Source organism: Alosa alosa, chromosome 5 (genome assembly GCF_017589495.1).
Source record: "Alosa alosa isolate M-15738 ecotype Scorff River chromosome 5, AALO_Geno_1.1, whole genome shotgun sequence".
Taxonomy (NCBI): Eukaryota; Metazoa; Chordata; class Actinopteri; order Clupeiformes; family Clupeidae; genus Alosa; species Alosa alosa.
The window spans coordinates 13,827,626-13,848,112 of record NC_063193.1 but is presented as its reverse complement, the minus strand read 5'-3'; the positions used below and the strand labels follow the sequence as shown (position 1 = coordinate 13,848,112).

The window sequence follows — 20,487 nt, the reverse complement described above, 5'->3', positions numbered from 1 at the left end:
ATGAGACCGGCCTGACACCGCTCTTCCATTTCAATTCTGAATCATTTATAACCGACGGGCTGCCCACAGCCAAATGGCCCTGAAAACCCACTAGTCAAAAAAAAAAAAAGAATGTGCGTCCAACTGTACTGTATAGGGGTCCGGCGATGAGTAATAAGATGAGAGTAGTCCACGTGACGACTTTGGCAAAGCGCCCCGTGTGTATTGTTCCCTCAGCTTTGCTGTCTCAATAACATCAGCTCTGCAGCATGCATCAGTATCATTCCCTGCATGCCGCATGTGCATGTGTGTTTGTATGTGTGTGTGTGTCTGTGTGTGTGTGTGTGTGTGTAGGTGGAAACAGATTGACCGGCCTCTCATTGTGGGCAGGATTTTTTTTTTTTGTTGTTGCTGTGGGCGATTCTGCTGCACAGAGAGAGACAGAGAGCGAGAGAGAGAGCGAGAGAGAGAGAGAGAGAGAGAGAGAGAGAGAGAGAGAGTGCACGTTGAGATCTTACCTCAGCCATGGGCACTCCCTCTGGGGGCCGGCAGTGAAGCACAATCATGCCCTTGATTGGCACCTCCTTCCCCTGAGGGTCCTGCTCAAAGTTCTTCCGCAGGTCTGTTTGGGGAGATAAGAACAGGGGCCTGTCAGGTGGTCCGCTAGGCTAAGCTAAACTAAGCTAAGCTAGGGAGGCAGGTGGGCGGATGAGCGCAATGTCCAGCTTGGTTTCTATCTGACCATCGCTCATGCCATTCGCCGTTCTCGTTGCCCTTGTCTTTGACTGAACAACCTTGTGAGTGGGGAGAGAGAGAGGGAACACAGGAACAGGGGGTGGTGTGTGTGTGTGTGTGTGTGTGTGTGTGTGTGTGTGCGTGTGTGTTTGTGTGTGTGCGTGTGTTGGGGAGCTGAGGCGCCGGGCACCATCTGCTTGGCTTACACGTGTCAGTGCTTGACGGGTACACATCAGCTTCAATATATTCATTAGTTGACTTTCCCCACAGATATGTGGTTCACGGGCGCTGCACATGAGACTGACTCAGAGTCGTGGTGACAGATAGGCACTCGTGAAGGAGAGAGAGGGACTCCCCACCCTCTGTGGGCACTGTGTGCAGCTGACTGATAGACTCCGCAGCCGGCCTGAGCCTGAGCCATGCCGCTGGACACTGGGCACTGGTGCGTGCTGGTCCACACACACAAACAGGGTCTTATTACATGGGTCTGTTGTGTGCTTGAAGCCGATTGGCTAGTCGAGACATTTGGCGGTCAGTTATCTCTGACCTCTACTCTGTGGAACTGACTGGTGCCCTTTGGCGACGGGTATTTTCTGCATTATGTAACTCCCTTGGACATGTTGGGGAGACTAGGAGTATCTTCTCATATCATTAGAAATCATTTCAAATGAATGCCCTGAAAAAGACAGATCTATAAATAATGTCAAATTATTAATTCATTTCAAGACTGGAAACAAATTAAAATCCGTACTAAAAGTTGGCAACAGTATAAAAGATAAAACAAGGAGGAATTAGAGCTTACAGGCGATGCGGACGGTGGCTTTGCGGCTCTTGGAGGTGCCCAGGTGGCTCCAGGCCACACAGAGACACCAGTAGTCCTCAGGGCCGTGGAAGTCCTCCACCTGCTGTCGCGTCACATTTATCACCACCTCACGCACCCTCTGGCCTGGAACAAACAGTGACACATACGAATAACCAGCATGCCCATGCCAAGCACTGCCAATCACTCACACGGTGACGTACAGCAGAGAGATGCTGTGTCGAGATAGGACAAACAAACTTGCATATATATATATATATATATTCAGTACATGTATATATATATATATATATATATATATATATATATATATATATATATATATATATATATATACATGTACTGAACATCATGTTACTCTAACTCTACACAAACACATTCCAGTCAAACATTCCACCAGAGTTTATTTTGGAAAACGGCTGAAAAAATAAGGGGTGACTCTCGGCCCTAAAAGCTTCTTAGAAAGTCAGTGTGAAACTTATCGGAGTTTTAAATTGGTTACTGCTTGCCATGTTAATCTCAGTCATCGGCTTAGTGCCCGTCACAGGCATTTTCACCCTCCCTTTTTTGGGTTGGTGGAAGAGTGGGTGGGGGGGGATTGGTCCCTCAGTGGCCCATAGGCCCCATGCTCTCTGGATTAAAGAGATGATGCAGGAGACTTGGAACAATAATGAAAAACTAAATAGAGACGCTTTCATCACTTTCCACTCGAGAGGTCTTTGCGACGTTCACGGGCAGCGCGCAGTAATCCGACATGCCACTGAGGTACAAACTGGGAGGCATAAAAAAGGCATTTAGGACTTGGGAGTAAATAAAGAAAAATTAGGCCTATCTCAAGCGCAGCGGGAGCCTGGTCATGGATTAATGTTATTGCTTATAAGAAAATATGGAGAGAAAATAGTGGCACATGAAACCGTGTCCATATTACTCGGTTGGAGGGAACATATGCACATGAAGGAATACACAAAACAAACACAAACACACACACACACACACACACACACACACAGTGTTTAGTTTAGAGTACAGTTCAGAACACTGTACGAGGCAGAGACAAGATAATTTAAGGGGGTATTTACAATGAAAACTCAATTAAGACTGGTTACCATACATGTGAAAAATGCGTCAAACCGGCTGTATGCCCTATGAGTCATTTAGCATCTTTGGGGCCTGAGTTGACCTCATTTCCCATTGAATGTGCAAAGCACAGAGGGAAATGCATTTTAATGGAAATAACTTGTTTACTATGGTCGGTAATCATAATTACAATACATGATTTTGCATGTATTGTTATTGCAGGAACTTTAATAGCAATGACTGTTTGTCAGATAAAATAGTTAAATCCTTTCATTAGTATGCGCGGTGGGACTTATTAAGTTAAGATAAAGAGGGGAATTCATTCACGCATAGTAATCACCAATTTTCCATGACTAAATGACACTCAGTGACATTCAGTGGCAAAACTCCTTGATTAGATTCACCCTTTGGTTAAATTAGCAAAAATAAAAGTCAAAACGATAATTAATACAAAGAGCCACAGTTTGCATCAAATTAGACCACACAAGCCCTTCGTTTTAAAAAATGAAAAAAAAAAAAAATCACAATTATTACTGAAACTTGGACAGTGTTTACTTAGAGCCTAGATTGGCATCTTCAGACTAGGAAAAAACAACAACAAAATATCCCATAATGAGATGAAAACATACCATCTCAGCAACAGGAGTGTTCTGAATTTGTTTACCAATTACACCCTCATTACACACTTTGTGACTGACTACGCACATAGCTAGCCGCAGCTGCTAAATTGACAGGGTATCTGGCAGCATCGTTCAAGGATACGCAAAATAGGTTCTGCGGCCACCACATCATGGCCGCTCTGAGAGACAGAGACATAATTCATAATTCCACTCACAGACACATGGCATTGACGGCAGGCGCGTGGAAGAGGCAGCGAGCGAAATCATGACTAATGACTGCATATGATCCTCCCAAAACGGAAATCTAAGCCATATGTTAACGAGAGATGGTCTCTTCCATCCCAGCTTGTTTTTTTTTTTTTTTTAAGGCTGGGAATACATCCTTGAGGACTAACCATCTCCGACAGGTGGTGTGGCACTCCGACAGGCCGGAGCTGTGCCACTTTGTCATCTGTCACCCTTATTTGTTTAGAGGCAGAGCGCCGCTGACGGTGCTTATTATTCAGAATCTTCATGATTCCTGCCTTACTCTCCTCTCTCTCTGTTTTCCCCTCTCTCTCTCTTTCCCTCTCTCTCTGTCCCTGTCTTCTCTCTCGGCACAGGCTTCCGTGCGGCTCGAGATCAGAAAGGCCAACCGAAAGAGCAGATTTGCCGAGAGAATCACCCAATTAAGAAGTGTCTACATGCGGACTTAAAAACGCTAAAACCAGAGGCCAAGTTCCTCTGAGCTTGGCTGGGGGGACAATGCATGGCTAATCTGACCCCCCCCCACACACACACACCACCACCACCACCACCCTCATCCCTATCCCCTCCACCCTACTCCACCTCCCAGCTTTGGTCTGTCGCTGTGCCATGACATGGCTTATTAAGCTGGACAGAAATAAGAGCATGTGGGGAGGCTGGAGATACAGGAGCTTTGATCTGCTGAGCAACGGATGTTCCTGCCACACTTCAAGCCAAGGATTATCGGGAATGCAAGTCTGGAAGGACCAGTACTAATCCCTGGAGTGCTTATCATCAGCCCATGCTTCTTATTTGTGCTTTCTTTTTTTCTGTAAATATATGTATGGCTTTTTCCAAAATAGCCCACACGCATTAACAGGCGGCACACTGATCAAGACAAACGTGTCCGAGGGGCATGTTCTCGTATGTAGATGATCTATTTTCGGTCAATATTTGCATACTCATGTGCCGTTTAGATCCACCTTGATCCACATGGATCAGTTTATCACCAGAGTCGATAAAAAGATGCTGACAAAGGGCTCGGCCGACTTCTGTGAAAGCTCCCCCAACCCATTCAACATCGCCATACACATCTCCACAGATTTGAAATTGGTGACTGTGCCTCATGTCTGAAAGGGCTTCGAGCTGTGCTCAACTCCCTCACATACTCACACAAAGGAGGGGTGACACCATCTTTGAGCAGGTCGTGAAGAGGAGAGGATAGGAGGAGAGTGGGAAAGGAGGGGAGGAAAAGGGGGTGTTGTAGTGGAAGCTGTGAAGTACATTTTAACAAGGGGGCTCATGGCGCTAAGCTCTCTCTCTCTGAAGACAGGCAGTGGGAACTCAGTACCTCAGCTGGGACCCATACCCACTACCCCCACCTCTCCTACTCCGCTCAGCATGCCTTTTGTGCCAAGGACAGGCTCTTTGTGGCGTGGAAGTTCCCGCAGGTCTGCCTTCGCGCAGCGGGATAAAAAAGGTCTGCTAGACCTGTCTTAACACTCAGCTCTTTTAAATCAGCGTCCTGGTGTTTTTTTTTTTTTTTTTTTAGAGCCATCCACGGCCACATTACAAAATGGCAGGCCCCAGACGTTTTCCCAGAAACGCAGGTTGTTTTCTGTGTCGGTTTGAGTGCTGCAGAGGGGGAAAAACCACGCCACCATTTTGAGGGGATGTTTTGTTTAGGCAGCTGTGGATATTATTCCAGAGAGAAGGGATGTCAACTACTGACTCAGTTTCAATATTAATTTCACATTCATAGGCCGCAAATAAATAATTTGCCTTCAGACTACAGAGTGCCATCAAGTAATATCAAATACGCCTGAGTCCAGAGGGAAAACATGTCTGGCCTGGCGAACTGCTGCCACTATGTGCGACGGACGTAATGCTTTTCGAACGTTAATGTCAACACTGCCAATATTTGCACGAAATGTGAAATACCAGCGGCATTTCCATTAAATTCTGTTCCTCCGGTTGGTTAGTATATTTGTGCACATATGGGTTTTCACAAATTCACAACTGCAGCTGAATTAAAGCAAACAATCTGTACCAGACTGCTAGCACACACAGCATGCTTGAGTTTGAGTGCTAGAGTTATGTGCAACTGTGGTGAACTTTTAAGACAAAACAAACACACAAAATCTGTATTTATTAATACCCTTCATAACCCAGTAGATGTCAAAAAAGACATGAAAAGAAAAAATCACTTTGATTTTCGTGCAAACACAACTTGTGCCTTCAGTCCAGTGCATGTCACACGTCAGTGGTGGCCTCAGAGGTCTGCTGGGGGAAATGCTTTTGCTGGATGACTGCTAGGTACGAAATGTCAACTCCATGTGACAAGTTGCCGCCGACAGATGTCAAAAACCTCCTTGTTTTGACCAGCTGGGCCTTTTGATAGAGGAATGGATTGAGTCATCTGACCGCGGCAATGGCCTTAGACTAATGGACAGCAGGGGTAAGGGAGCGGAACCGGGGAGGCACTCTGAAAGCCACCAGACACAAGGAGAAAGCACTTCCACTTCGCCTCCTTTTCAACAAGCTCGCCTGCATGGAGGACGCCTTAGGCTGTGTTTGTGTGTTTACACTAAAGGTTTAATTGGTATTAATACTCCTAATAACATGGCTAAGAGCAGAATTAGCTGATATTCTTTTATGCTTGTTATGGATGTTTTCATTTGACAGAGAGAGAGAGAGAGAGATAGAGAGAGAGAGAGAAAGAGAGAGAGATGGAAAACAATGTTCCTATCAAAATTGTACTGTACATTTGATATTGTGTTTCACCGCATTCAAACAAAAATGGAACCTGCAGACTGCTCTCCATAAAGATAACACAGAGGCTTCAGCCAAACATTTTCCACTGCAATGCTCCCTGCCAACCTTGGGCACGATGCGTAATGGTGGACTAGCTGGGGTGCGGATAAAGATCCTGTCCTGTCCCCGCTGCTTTTGTCCCACCTACCGAGGTTGACCATCTCAGCAGGGGCCTGGGGCCTGGGGGGGGCTCTCCTGACAGGTGAGCGTGAAGAAGCGGTGTTTATCTGCCGCGGTCAGGATTTCGGCTACCCCACCGCTCCGGAGCCCGCCTAAACCTGCCACTCTCCATTTGCCTCTAATCTATACGAAGGGGGAGAGACACTGGCTTTGTCTGCATGCTGCTCACCCACGATAACATTCACCGCCGCGCCAACTCTAATGATCAAGGATTTCTGCTCCACTCAGTGGGCATTAGGTTTTAATGAAGTGCACAGAAACTCTGCGGGCTTATTTGTGAGCAGCCACAAAAAAAAGAAGAGGAAGAAGAAGGAGAAGAAAGAGGAGGAGGGAAAGGGAGAGGAGGAGGAGGGAGGACGGGCGGGCTGAAAGAAGAAGAGAATCTTCAGCCCTTAATTTATCTGCGACAGACAATTAGAGAAATAAAAAGCACATAAGTCAATGTGTGCCCACAGGAGACAAAGGACCGGCGGCGTATCCCTCCAGGAAAAAGCCATTTCCTTCTATTATACCATGGTTCTTTTCGGGGCTGGAAAAAAACCTCAAACCATGATAAATGGTTTCCTCCTCATACCTGCCTCTCCACAATAATGTAATGAATTTCTTTTCCAATACTCAGGAAGTGGCCGTGCGAGCCCTCCCATTCCGCCGTGTGATGGTCCACGAATCGGAGACATATGGGTGGGGGTGTAAACCGTAGCAGGAGCTGTGGCCGTCCCTCGGAGAGCACCTGGTGGTGGTGTGAGTTTCCAGTTTGTTGACGGCATACGTTGAAAAGGCAAATGAGATTAGGGATGGCTTTCCCGCATCGAATAGCAAGCATAAATACTAGGAGTTAATGTATTACAGTACACTAAATCAGTGTAATCTATCTCAAATGACATCCAATACACTGCTGTGAAACCGATCTGTGAGTGGCAATATGGGTAGCTAATTGGAAGATGTCAGGATCCTCATGCTGCATAATTGATCATCCTTTCAGAGAGCATGAGAAAATATCACAACTTCTACAATGTGAGTGTGCATACAGTGCCTTCACCATTGTATCTAGCACCACAGGAAGCCACCCAGCATAGGCCTACTATATAAAGTTGTTTGACAGTGAACACTGGGGAGCTGACCCAGGGAGAAAGCTGCCATTCTCCCCCATACAGAGCTGTAGCACAATATACTGCAATTGTCCTGGGCAGATACTCTGCCTGTTAAATGCAGCATTTTTTCTGAAGAACTTCTGTAAGATTCTACCACAAAGAATCAACAGGATCTTTCTCTAGGGTACAACCAAACAGACTGGGTTGAATGATCACTTAAAATCCTTATGTGACTTACAAATCATCAGTTATGTGCTTAGATTTTGGTGGAGATTATTTTGGAGTACATTCATAGGCAGCAACATTAATACATGGGAAAAACATTACTATTACACTGCATTAATGTGCTGTTCTCTTGATAAAATAAACAAACAATAGAAAAAACAACAGTTTTAGATGCGTTTAAGCTCTTATTTTTGCTCACAGACTGTTTTGAGAAATAACACTCTCAACAATTTGATGCCACAAATAACCTTGAGCCATGCATCCTCTCCTCTGCCATCCTTGCCCTTGTTTTGCAGTGCCTGTGGTGGTTTCAGTACCCTACTGTTGCAACTTGGCAGTCAGCAAGGCTAACTCCTCGGTTACCACAGTGCTTACAAATGACTGTGGCTACAGAGCAGAGTAAAAAGGTGTAGCTTTGGCGAGGCCTAGAGTCGACTGAGAACAAAGAAATAATATTTCATAGGGATGACCGTAGCATTAGGATTCGGTCTGAAATCTGGACAGTTGCCAAAAAAGAAATTGCAGACCACATGCCTACGGAGTTGTCTGTTGATTATTTAATGAACACTTAATCCCTGGTCTCTTTAATAGGGTTATAATTCTTAAGAAGGCTTTAGCCATGTGCAATAATCAGAGTATACATGAGCTAACTAATGTTTTCATAATGCATCTTTTGAAGTCTACAAAAATAAGGATTCACATCATACGTGTCTAATATTTTTACAAGTGTGACATATATGCTTTCAGATATTACATAATTACACATTTCTGCTCTGAAGCAGTTCCTGTTTGATATGCATTCCACATCCATCCTATCTTTTTGCACCCTTTGATCCAACGTAACCCCACCCTAAAGGTACCCCAGTCAAATCATTTAGATCACTGGATGACAAGGATCTCAAAATCCCTGATAAAAAAAAGTGGCAAAATGGTCTCAGTGCACTGCCACTAACAGGTATAAAGCTTCTACAATGAGATACTTTGCTCAAAGTTTAGAAGTGTCTGCCCTAAAGAGGTTTCAGTTTGCTTTTCGTAAAGTTCAAGAAGTGTCAAGGCCAGGGGCAGAGCTACGTAATTCATATGCCTCTTAACTCTGGGTGATCTATGACCTTGCTGGCTAAGACATGCAGGCTAAAAAAATGTTATTATGGCGAGAGGGCCAAATGCTCCAGCCTAGGTGCTGCTGGTCGATGCACTCTCCCCAAATTCAGATGACATGCCATTCTGTTATCATTAAATTGGTCTGCACCATGCTTCCCCACTGTTGCTTTAATCTCAAGCCCCTTTAAAATATTGCCTAGTGCTACACCTCAAAGATTATAGGACTCTGAGTGCCCTTTTGATGTCTTAAAATTTGTGTCTTACACGTTTTTCAATTACTTATAGCACTTACACTTAACACTAAGGTGTTATCGCAGGTAGAGGACCCAGGTCCATTTTAATTGAATTCCTCCATAATGTGGCAAATTGTCTTTATCAGAGGACCAGTTGGGAGAACAGATCTCAGCATAGATTACAGCAGCATGTGTGTGTACAGATCTCACAGCCTACAGTATCTTGTGGGAAAGGTGTATCTTTGTATAAGTACGCGGATATGTTATCCTCCTGTGGTGAAGTGGAACTGAGATAAAAGATGATCAAATATATCAAGAATTCATTTTGGATACTGTTAATCATCATAATTTACATCCCCTTACTGTTACAAATGTAAATTTGCAGATTGAAACTGGCACAGTCTGTAATCGGTTGATCACTCCTGACATGAAATCTTCAATGAAATCTTCAACCCACAATGTTCCCGTATTACAGAGGAGCAAACTGTAGGGATTTGTGTGCTACACCAGCTTTACTGTGTAGTGTAGGCAGCAGGCAGCAGATGTTCAGCCATCTTGATTACTTTTTGTACAGATATTGGGCATATCTTCTCACTGCTGTTGCATGAAAAGATTTTTTTCGCCAAATGCGCCCACTGACATTATGGGGGTGAAAGGTGAATAAGGGTCACTGAACTCCATGCCTTGCAAATGGAAGACACTTTCAATACCCCAGACTGTCGTCATGATTACTTCACAGTTGAAAAGAAATTACCGCTACTCCGGAATCATCATGATGCTGTCGGCTAACATTAGGCCTCTCTTACTGTCACCAGGCCTAATTGATTGGAAATCTCTTGTTCAATTATGGATGAGTCTATTGATGCATCCTGCATCCTGAAATTAGCATTATTGACAGACACATATGATTAAGGCTTATCCCTGAACCATCTGCTAATCTCCCAGCTATTACTATCGATGGCACCTCTCAGTTTTTCAGTCACCAGTGGTCCTGAAATTTCCAGTGGGAGAGACGATCCCAGATCAAAGCCGGATGAAGGCGACATGGATTTCTGAGGCTTTGTCAACACTGATTTGCTTCCACTACTGTACTGTACTGAGAGTGTGTCAGCAAATCTAATACAGCTCATAGTCGGAAACGCGTTCAAACAAAGATTGAAAATAAGAAATGAGGACATTGTATGCGTGAAATGAGCGACGTTAATAAGCGATATAACTAACCAAGAAGTGCAATATACTTGATTGGCAAAACGTGACTCTAACCTCAAAAAAATAGAAAAAGTAGTGGTCACAGGCCATTGTATAGACTCCTATCCTTGCTCTGTTGACAAATTCAAGGGCATTGCAGAGCTTATCTGTGGATTGTGATTCATCTGCCAGGCCAGTAAATAAGAGATGCTATCAGATGCTCAGCATGGCATTGAGGGCCAATGTCCTAATCAATAAAATCCAATTCTTCATAGATCCCTGCACCCGATTAGCCTCATCTAATCCAATACACAATTCGCCTGTCCATTACCGGCCAACGACGAAGCATAGATTTATCTGTGGTTATGAGTTTGATGCTGATATGAAATCGGTTATGTGGCCTGCAAAGTGAGGACACTCTCTCTGGCTCTTTTAATTACGCTGGAATCTAGGCCTCCAAATATCACCATCGCCTTGACAACACGGCAGAGAGAAAGTGTTGAGAAATCATGGGAGAGTTTGATGCTGCAAACCTGGCTAGAGACAGAGTCCCAGCCCAAATGTCCAGTGGCTCCCTGACGTGAACCTGGGGCTGTGTTTTGAGAGGCGAAACCCCAGTGGCTCGCAGACGTAAACCGAGGGGCTGTGTTTTGAGAGGCGAGGCAGCTGGTAGTAACAGCAGGTGTAATCAGTGAAAATGCCAATTAGAGACGCCACAGTGTAACCAGCAAGTATGGTGCTTAAGGGACTAAACTCTAGATCTACAACCAGTCTGACTGTCCGGTTTGGCATCAAAAAGTCACTGCCACTACTTTCTGTGTTTTGCTGCTGAAAATTGCTGCTGCACTGTGGGGAGAATATAACTGATCAAGGCTGGCAAAAAAGAAAGCTTTATCTGAACTAAATTAATACATATAAAACATGCAGAAGTGTCAAAAGGAACAGTGAAGCAGGTAGAGAAATCACATTTAATGAAACTAAAATTAAAACTTGGACTTTTGTTTCCCATGTCTAATGAAAACATGTTCCAAACGTTTGAAATATGAGAGCATTTAATTACCACGCCAACCCCTCAAAGTGACTTGAATTTGCTGAAATTACCATGGCTCAATTTTCTCATTGCTGCTTTCATTCAATTTTGCTTCATTTTGATTTAGCTAAATCGTATGTCTATTTTGTTCATGTTGTGTTAGGTTCTTGATGAGGGATGTGTTTTTACATACTGTATGTGGCACTAATGAAGAGATTTTGAGCTCATTCGTGCTGTTAACATGGTGAGAGAAAAGCAGAGAAACTGTGAGTGATTTTTTGAGTAGTTAGATTTGCTCCTGTGTGACACTGGCTCACAGTCGGAACAGCTCTACACAGTTGGTCACCGGTTGCAACTGAGTTCAAATAACCAGCAAACAATGGACAATTTTACTAGTGGTGAAAAATAAAGAAATGAATAACGGGAGGCTAGTTCAAGACTGCCTCTCTCACACACTTTTTCCCCACACAGCACCGAAATAATCAAAGTTGTGACTTTTCATTTCCACATTATCAGTCAGAAAACAATTTCACAGCACAGCAATCACAAAATAATGAACTTCCCGAAGCAATTAAGCACCCTTTCCTACCGAGGAGTCTTCCTGAATACAAGAAAGAGCTGCTTTTCCAGGCTGCCTAATCATAGCACATTTTAGACGAGGTGTTGGATTAGGCCTACACACTTTATTTATTTATTTATTTCTGTATTTTTTTCTTTCTGGAAATCCCTACAGGAAATGGGCCCAAAATCTTCTAATCAGAGCGCTGCTCTCCATGGTTTGACATCCCCTCAACAGGACTGAATTTGATTAGGCAGGAACACCTTTTGTTCGTGGCTCAGAGAGATAACAATTCATCTGAGACTCTCAATGTGGTTTTAATGCACACAAAATCAACTCGACACACGTGGAGCTTCTCCTCGGAATTTGCTTGGATCATGCTCAGAATTCAATCACAGAGTCAATTGAATCTCCATCCAGCTGTGTGTGGTCTGCAGAATGTTGGAACTGGTGGGATTCTTTTTTTGTGTGCTGATGTTGCTATGAGCTGAATGAAAATGTTGCTCCTATTTGAATTCACATCTGCTTGTTCCATAGCATGGCCTGAAAGCATCATCAGTTGAGGGTAATACACACTCATTAGACACATAGACAGAAACAGACACACCCAGAGAGAGAGAGAGAGAGAGAGAGAGAGAGAGAGAGAGAGAGAGAGAGAGAGAGAGAGAACAGAGAGATAGACAAACACACACTCTCTATTCTTTTTCTCTATGCTGAAATACTCCTGGTTGTACAGTATGTGTGTGTATGTGCATATGTCTGTGAGTCTGTGTGTCTGTGTGTGTGTGTGTGTGTGTGTGTGTGTGTGTGTGTGTGTGTGTGTGTGTGTGTGTGTGTGTGTGTGCGTTTGTGCATGTGTATGTGTGTGTGTGTGTGTGCGTGCGTGCGCGTGTGTGCGTGTGTGCATGTGTGTGTATGTGTGTGTGTGCATGTGTGTGTGTGTGTGTGTGTGTGTGTATGCGTGTGTATGTGTGTGTGTGTGTGCGTGTGTGTGTGTGTGTTAGCCTCTGACTAACTCAGCATGCCAATCCCTCACCTGTGCTCTCATCCATGTACTCCTGGGATGAGTGCTGGCTCTGGTGCACCCACTCCCCATTGCACTTGAAGAAGATCTGCAGGGCGGGCGTCGCCCGGCACTTCAGCTTCACTGGGTTGCTCTTGATGATGTAGGCATCCTCAGGCTCCATCAGGAAGTGGGGCAACGTGCTCTGGGCATCTGGGCTGGCATCACCCGAGGCTGCTGGGAAACAAAACAAACAAACAGGAAGTCAGTCAGAACCATTGGTCAGTAATGACTGACTTGTGAACTTTCAAATGAGATGTCGCGTAATCCACGCTGCGGTATGATACCAAGCAGGATCTCAATTATGGTTGTGAAGGGTAAACATCACGAGGTAAAGCCATTTCATCACCTGACATTTAGAAACATGGCATAATTCTGAAGCTCCCTATTTTCCCTTTTGCAGTTTTTTCGAGGTTAAAATGTTCAGAGAGTGAAGAATGTGCTGGGAAGATTACAGTGTTTTTCCAGATGTGAATCAAAATAAATCAGAGCGAATTGCACATGAATGAAATGTGTTTGTGTGAAGTGCCACGGTTGTGGTGTGGCTGGGGCAGTAAATACATCTCATCACAGTCGCAATTTAATCCTGTGCGCACATCATCGAGTTGTCGGCACCATAGGTGCAGAGACTTTCTCAGCCTAAGTGCACAATGAACTGTTTTCTTCCCCACACAGCAGTCCCTTACACCGCTGCTGCCAACAACGATGTTGCCTCATTTAAAAGTTAATACCTAGGACATCAGAAGAGGATATATCATTGCTCCGGCTAAAGCTGTGGGGAAACCACTGCAGCCCGTCTTAGGGTTTCTGATAAATAAAGCGGTGGAAGAGAGACTAGTCCCTTCTTTCTGGGGATTCATGGGAGAATAATACTCAGGCCCATCAAGCTTTCTGTAAAGTGTTTGATATGACTAAGCCACGCAATCTGCAGAGAAAACCCATGAAAGTCATTATAGCCAACCATCAAATCCAATTTTGTCCACCGCAAATCAAATTGACCAGCTCCTCTCCTCTGCCTCCCACATTTTGTGTCATGTTAAATGGGTATAATGATTGAACGAACACGTACAGCACTGGGGACACGCGCACAAAAACATGCGGACGACGTATTCTGTTCCTTCGGAGCAGATGAGGACAGAGCAGGACAGCCATTTGCACATGTTGTGCGCTGTGCGCTGTTTGAAACACATTTACTTCAAATCTGCAGAGATCTAAGTCTAAGGCAAAGGTTCTATAAAATATTTATTTCTCAAGTGATAATGATAACTACTGCAAATAAACAGCACTGTATATATATATATATATATATATATATATATATATATATATATATATATATATATATATATATAGTCATTGAGGACACAATGAGGAGATAATTAAGGCACTAAATCCCTTTGCAAATGAATGACAATCAAGTGTTAAATGACTTTGATTATACCTATGCATTTGAGAGAAACAAATCTTTTTCCATAAATGAATAAATGACATTGTAAAACCAAAGGCAGTTAAACATTACAAAATGAAACCTAGTTGGTTGCTCAGTACAGTGTTTGTCTTCAAAGACCCCTTGATGTTCAGCTTTAGCACAGCACTTCTCAGGTGCTAACGAATGCACTGCACCATTCAGAACCCTCACAAACCTGGTGTGCCCTCCTGCCTACAATCATCCACCATCTATAAACTAGCCAATGAAACTGTGGACTTTTTGAGCTGTCATCTCACAATGTATCTGCTGCCACAGAGTCATCCGAGGTAACAATTCGTTAAAGAACGAGTGGGGGGAAAATGAGCAGAGAAGAGGAGTCCCACTTGGCAAATATTATTTTCGATGTGATAGGTGGCGAAGATGAAACACCAGAGGTCGTCAACCTGTGGAAATTATTCATGTTTCATCACCCAGCTTAAGTCTCTGCAACAGAAAATTAGGGGGTAATTTTAGCTGCCATATGTCACCGCATTCAGGCACAAGAACAATGTGATGGGTTAAATACCCTTTTAAGGTATGCTCTTTGGTAACAGGCGCACTCAAATACAGAAATAAAAAGGCTCTGACAGGACTTGGTCTCTACTGACGTGAGTTTTCCCTGGTGTGTCACCACCATTTTTGAGAACACAAAAACACACAAAAAAAACTTAAAAGTAAAAAAAACAAACCAGACAAAAAAAAAAAACAGTTGCCACCGCAACTTGACACCGCAAAACAGCCTGAAACAAACTGTAGTATTCTAACCAAGGCATAATCCAGAAGGACGCTTAATGAATTACAAGAGAATGGGTGGTCTTCCATTAATAGACAAGATACTTTTTTGATTGGAACTGGAGTTCACGTTCTCTAACCGTCGCCAACAAGCTCATTAAAGACTATTCCATAATGCTGATACACTCGCTGCAGTCAAAGGTAATTGATAATTGGAACAAGGTGACAATCCACGCTCCATAAACCCTGCCGCTCCTCAGCCCACCCCACCCACCCCCCACCTCTTTTTGCCGTCTCTCATGATAGATGCTCATAAATATGGGGGCTTAATGAATCCAATGAACGCACTGCCAATAAGTCACTTAAATGCCCATTACGCCTCCTAATTTTACAAAGCATGTTAATAGTCCTTGTGGCCACAAGTCAACCCTGCGTGATGTTCATCCCTAAAAAAGCACTGGGTGGCCATCCGAAGGGTAAAGGATCACACCAACCTCTGCCCTGTGCTTAAGTGGGAGGGTGAAGCCCCCAGGGCAGAGCACCAATCATCAATCATCTCTTTTTATCTTGTCTGCAGCGGCAGACATGGAACAGTATTTCTATATTTGGGTTGAGGAAAGGGTAACTGGCAAACTGGCAAATGGCAAAGGCTTTGAACAGCTGTTGAAAGAAAGGCTGCATAGCGAGTAGTGAATTGACTTGTGTAAACATAAAAAAAATCACTGAAATTCATTTTTAAGGGAAAGAGTTTTCAAAGATGGTGAGTGTGCACTGGGAAAGTTGTTGCTTTGGTGAACAGAAGAGTATTTTGCAAATGCCTTAATATGGTATACTGACACATCATCCGACTGTGATATGCTTTGCTTTTCTTGTAAGGGAACACCATCACCATCTACAGCAAGGGGGCTGTAGGGAGGTTCACAGGCATGTTTACTGATGTTTTACTTCGGCCTGATTCTTCTGACAGAGTGCCACAGCAACCCTGACTGTCAGCAATGCCGTTTTATCAGTTTACCCCAATCAAAGGTAATGGACAGCAACGAAAATGGGCTACAGGGAGAAGATGACACTTAGCTCCTTATCCAGCAACAGCCACTGTCCTTTTTCGGTTACTCGGCACTATTTCACCACGGCTCAAAACACAAAGTCCTTTAAACCGCCCGCTTTATTCTCACACCCATCATATCCCGGGGGACTTCTCAGGGGGGCTTTATTTTTTATTTTATTTTATATTTTTTTCCCCTTTCCCGAGCTGAGTTTCACTGCTGAGACAGATGGAAGAGAGGCGAAGGGAGCGTACAGTGCATGGTGAGAGGGAGAGAGCGGGGGGCTTTACATGGCGGCCCGCTTGGATTTCATCAGGCCCAGGCTTCGTTTGAAAGCTGCGATGTCAGGAAATGTCAGGCTAATCCCGCCGCTGAGGTGAGAGGACTAGCTGGGAGCTGGGGCGTGCAGCCGCGCTCGTCTGCACTCTCCATTTCTCTTCGAGACCTCTGCGTGAACTCTGCAGGGGCAACGCAGCGAGGAGAACTCATGGACGCCGCACACTTTCGCATATAGAAACACAGACACACACACCCACACACATACACACACACACCCATTTGTGCGCACATATTCAAAATACACACAAACCAGGAGGCACAGACAATAAGGTATTATAGTCGGCTGGTATGTCCACGTGCATCAAATACTAAAGCATACATGAACATCAAAGATGCAGGAGAAACATAGTGTACTGTGACTTCTTGAATGATTTGTGCGTCGTATATGACTTGGCATTGCGTCATTGGCAGACAATGTTTAAGGTTTGGTGTAACTCGGAACACTTTCCAGAGCAAACCAAATGTACCATTATTTGCCTCTGAATAATAATCCAGTCCACATCCGCTACGGGGTGATATTTTCTTAACCACTAAAGCGATAATAGTTTCAAAGCCTATGGGCATAGCTAGAGGCATACCAGGCACCAGAAGCTGGCTTTGAATAAAACAGAAATATGAGGTCATTATTTCCAAAACAAAGCACTGATTGAACAGAAATCAAGCTCTGAGAGGGTTTTATTATTTGACGGCTCTGTCATCAAATATCTCAAAAACAAATCACTGCAGTTTAAGCAGTTTGTGCTGAAATATATATATCTGGGGAGAATGTCTCTCATGTATGAATTGTAAAAACAAATCTTTTTGTACAGATTTCAATCTACAGCATATGTGTCAATTTAAAAGCGCGCAGAGAAAGGGTTCAGAAAACAGACTGCATGGAACTTTTAAGTTGCACCACACGCATTCACATGCTTTCTGATCACATAGCAACGGCGACTCCAAATCGTATCATCCACACAGCAAAACTATCCCCCCCTAACCCATCCCACCCCAATTATCTGCACACTTTGATTTATTAATAATGTGAGTAAACAGCAGCAAGGCAGTAAGCCTTGCGGCGCCGTTTATGGATACCACAGATTATGCGCTTCTCATTATCGCCATCACAGGCCCGCAGATTGTTATAACATGCAATAACTCCAGACTCGTCCTACGCTAACACCCAGAAAGTCATTGTGTGAGTTTGAAGTGAAATGGCAAAAAGCCTCGCAAGCTTCTTCTTCTTCTGTTGAGATTAGGGCCCAGCTCACTCTAAGCGGTCACACCGTTTTGGAGCGATTTCATTTTCTACACTTCACCCTCTATTGAGTTACGCAGCATTGTCGCTGGAAATCAATAGAGAAGATATAGTCCTGCTTTCACTGAATAAAAAAAAGCATACCACCAAAGACTGAATCTACAGATATGTCCAGACCTTGATGGAGAAAAAGAAATAGCACGCTTTAGACATGCTGTATTCAATTTAGACATGCTGCTACCTGAGGTGATGTAAGAACTACAATCCCCTTCCTCCACCCAGCCAAGCTCTATTTCTCTCCTCACACAGAGGTTTATCTCCAAGGAGCCACCCAATTACATGGCAGATGGATCCACACTCGACAAACCTGTAAAACTCCTAGTTGGAGACCAGGTTTTTTCAGAATAATTACAGCCTGTAGATCAGGTGCCTTGTCAGTGACGGGGGGCTTCACTGTCGAGTCTGCACTTTACTCAAGAGGCCATAAGCAGCTACACTGCTGGCTGATTGACACAAACAGGCTTTGTCGGTTATTGACATACTACCTCTGTGCTCTTCCCAGAGGGGATTGAAATTCTTCCATTAGACTCTGGCCAGGAAGCTGCCAGCGCTGAGTGATCTACTCCGCTTCCCCATGTAGGTTCTTTTCTAAAGCCATCTTAAGCCTCCCATTGTCCTTGCCCCAAAAGTCCTAGAAGCTTTTTTTGGGGAGGGTGGTGTTAGGTGGAGTGGTGGGGGAGCACTGAGAGAGAGAGAGAGGAGAGAGGAAGGGTTTCAACAATCGAACCCAACATGCAGCGGTAAGCTCTGGAGAGTGTGAGAGAGGTGGGGGAGAGGGGGGGGGGTTGGGTTGGGTTCGGCTACACTTCCAGCCAGCTCAGCACCTGAAACCAGACGACTCCTCAGCTCTGATGTCTCCTCCTCACACTTTTGCTCTCACACACACCCACACCCACACACTTTCAAACACATACTTGCGCTCATGCACACTCTCTCTCTCTCTTTCACACACACACACACACACACACACACACACACACACACACACACACACACACACACACACACACACACACACACACACACACATACACACAGACACATTGATGCACATAAGGCATGCCCCTGGAAGCTTGGCTTTCATTAAGGGTGTCATTTTCTCTTATCAGCTGCATTAGTCCTCAGATAGACTCCTGTGACAGCTGGCGGGGGGCTTCATTTCTTTTCTCTCTGTCTGTCTGTCTGTCAGCCCCTCTCTCTCTCCTCTCTCGTTCCCTCCTCCCTGATTTAACTTGGATGGATCAGGCGACTATCTTGACAGTTCTTTCGGAATGGCTACAGACAGCAATCAGTCAGTGGAGTGCCACTGATATGGTCTAACAACCGAGACCCCAGCCAAGTCCGCAGACTCATCAGAAATGCCCCACTGTTTGTTCTGTGTATATAAAATACATCAAGGCACAGTCCATGTCACTGCATGGCTGCGAGATACACTCTCTGGCTCTCTAATTCAGACCACTGCAAGTTAATGATCATTACAATATTTTACAGCATATGGTAGGAACAGTTCAGCAAACAGATGGATACATATATTCACTGTGGGAAACAGTGCATAGATCTCTCAACACCCAAGTGACACTGCAATCTACTCTAACATACTGGCAGGGCTTGTATCTCAATGGGTTGAGCTCATACAAATGCCACAAAATTATGTTTTGAAGGACACATGTCCTGTAGGCTTTGCCATGTACAGAAAAGCTAAGCAAAAACTGCAATGTTTCACCAAAAGGTATTTTTACCAGGGAAGGTCAAATGTGTTACTGTAAAATACCGCTGCTGTGGATTAAACTGAAGCAGCCATGACTGACAGAAATCGTTTCTGATGCAAATTTCTGTAATGAGAGCGAATCCTTGCTGAATCTCATTAAACAGTTCATTCCTTCTTCTCTCTTGTGGGAGCGGTTCCCATCTCCTGTGACATCGTTTAACTTTTCCCCAGTGTCTGTGTCACAGTCTCACACGACGGAGTCACGCGATCGCACTGCAACAATCACACCCGACTGCACTTCCCCCTTCAGATGTGTGTTACGCCTGGTGAAAAAAGGCACGCTGTGCTTCTATCGATTCGCCATTCCCTGAGGAAAAGCGGGGTTCTGCAGGTCTAGGGCTTCATCTCTGTCATGTGACACGCTGTCCTTTCATACGCTGTGCCAGCAAGACAGAGTGTTTGAGTACAGAAACATGAATGGAATTGTGGCTATGCTACAGCAACACACCACAGTAAAGGCCCCAAATTGTTCATTTCTTTAGTTAAGAACAAAAGCAAGGAGCCTCAGCTCTGCTACACTTTCACAGATTCCTATTGAGTTATAAGTTCAAAACTAGGTGATAGCACTTTAGGCTTTGCTCCCTTGCCATGTGCTCGAGTGGCACCACCTCTGCCACCACACCAACTTACACTCTCTCCAACTCAACTAATACAGCACAAACGAAGTCGGTCCACTTTGAACTAGTTGGAGCCCCCTTTTGGGGTGACTGGGGCCAGTAATTGCAGATACAGTCTATGTAGAAAGACCAGGGGGGCTGTTGTGTGGGTTTATTGAAGCTGTGGGCTAGCTGTATACACACCCACCTTGGAATGGGAACTGTAACTTTATTGGTTGGATTGAAGAGCTATGGTGACTTTTTTTATGAGTTTAGTACTACTATAAGCAGATATGATCAC

At 44.4% G+C, this 20,487-nt stretch overlaps 1 protein-coding gene across 5 annotated transcripts in view; it reads right to left on the bottom strand.

Annotated features, from left to right (window-relative positions):
• unc5db (unc-5 netrin receptor Db) overlaps nt 1-20,487 on the bottom strand; it is a 106,076-nt gene that overhangs the window by 35,296 nt on the left and 50,293 nt on the right. For 4 of the 5 annotated variants that reach the window (XM_048243041.1, XM_048243044.1, XM_048243043.1 and 1 more), the window contains exons 2-4: nt 12,914-13,117; nt 1,517-1,660; nt 498-601 (exon numbers count right to left, since the gene is read on the bottom strand). In XM_048243041.1, coding sequence (XP_048098998.1) covers nt 498-601; nt 1,517-1,660; nt 12,914-13,117 — 452 coding nt within the window. The remainder of the gene's footprint in view (nt 1-497; nt 602-1,516; nt 1,661-12,913; nt 13,118-20,487) is intronic. The other variant, XM_048243042.1, reaches the window with a different exon arrangement.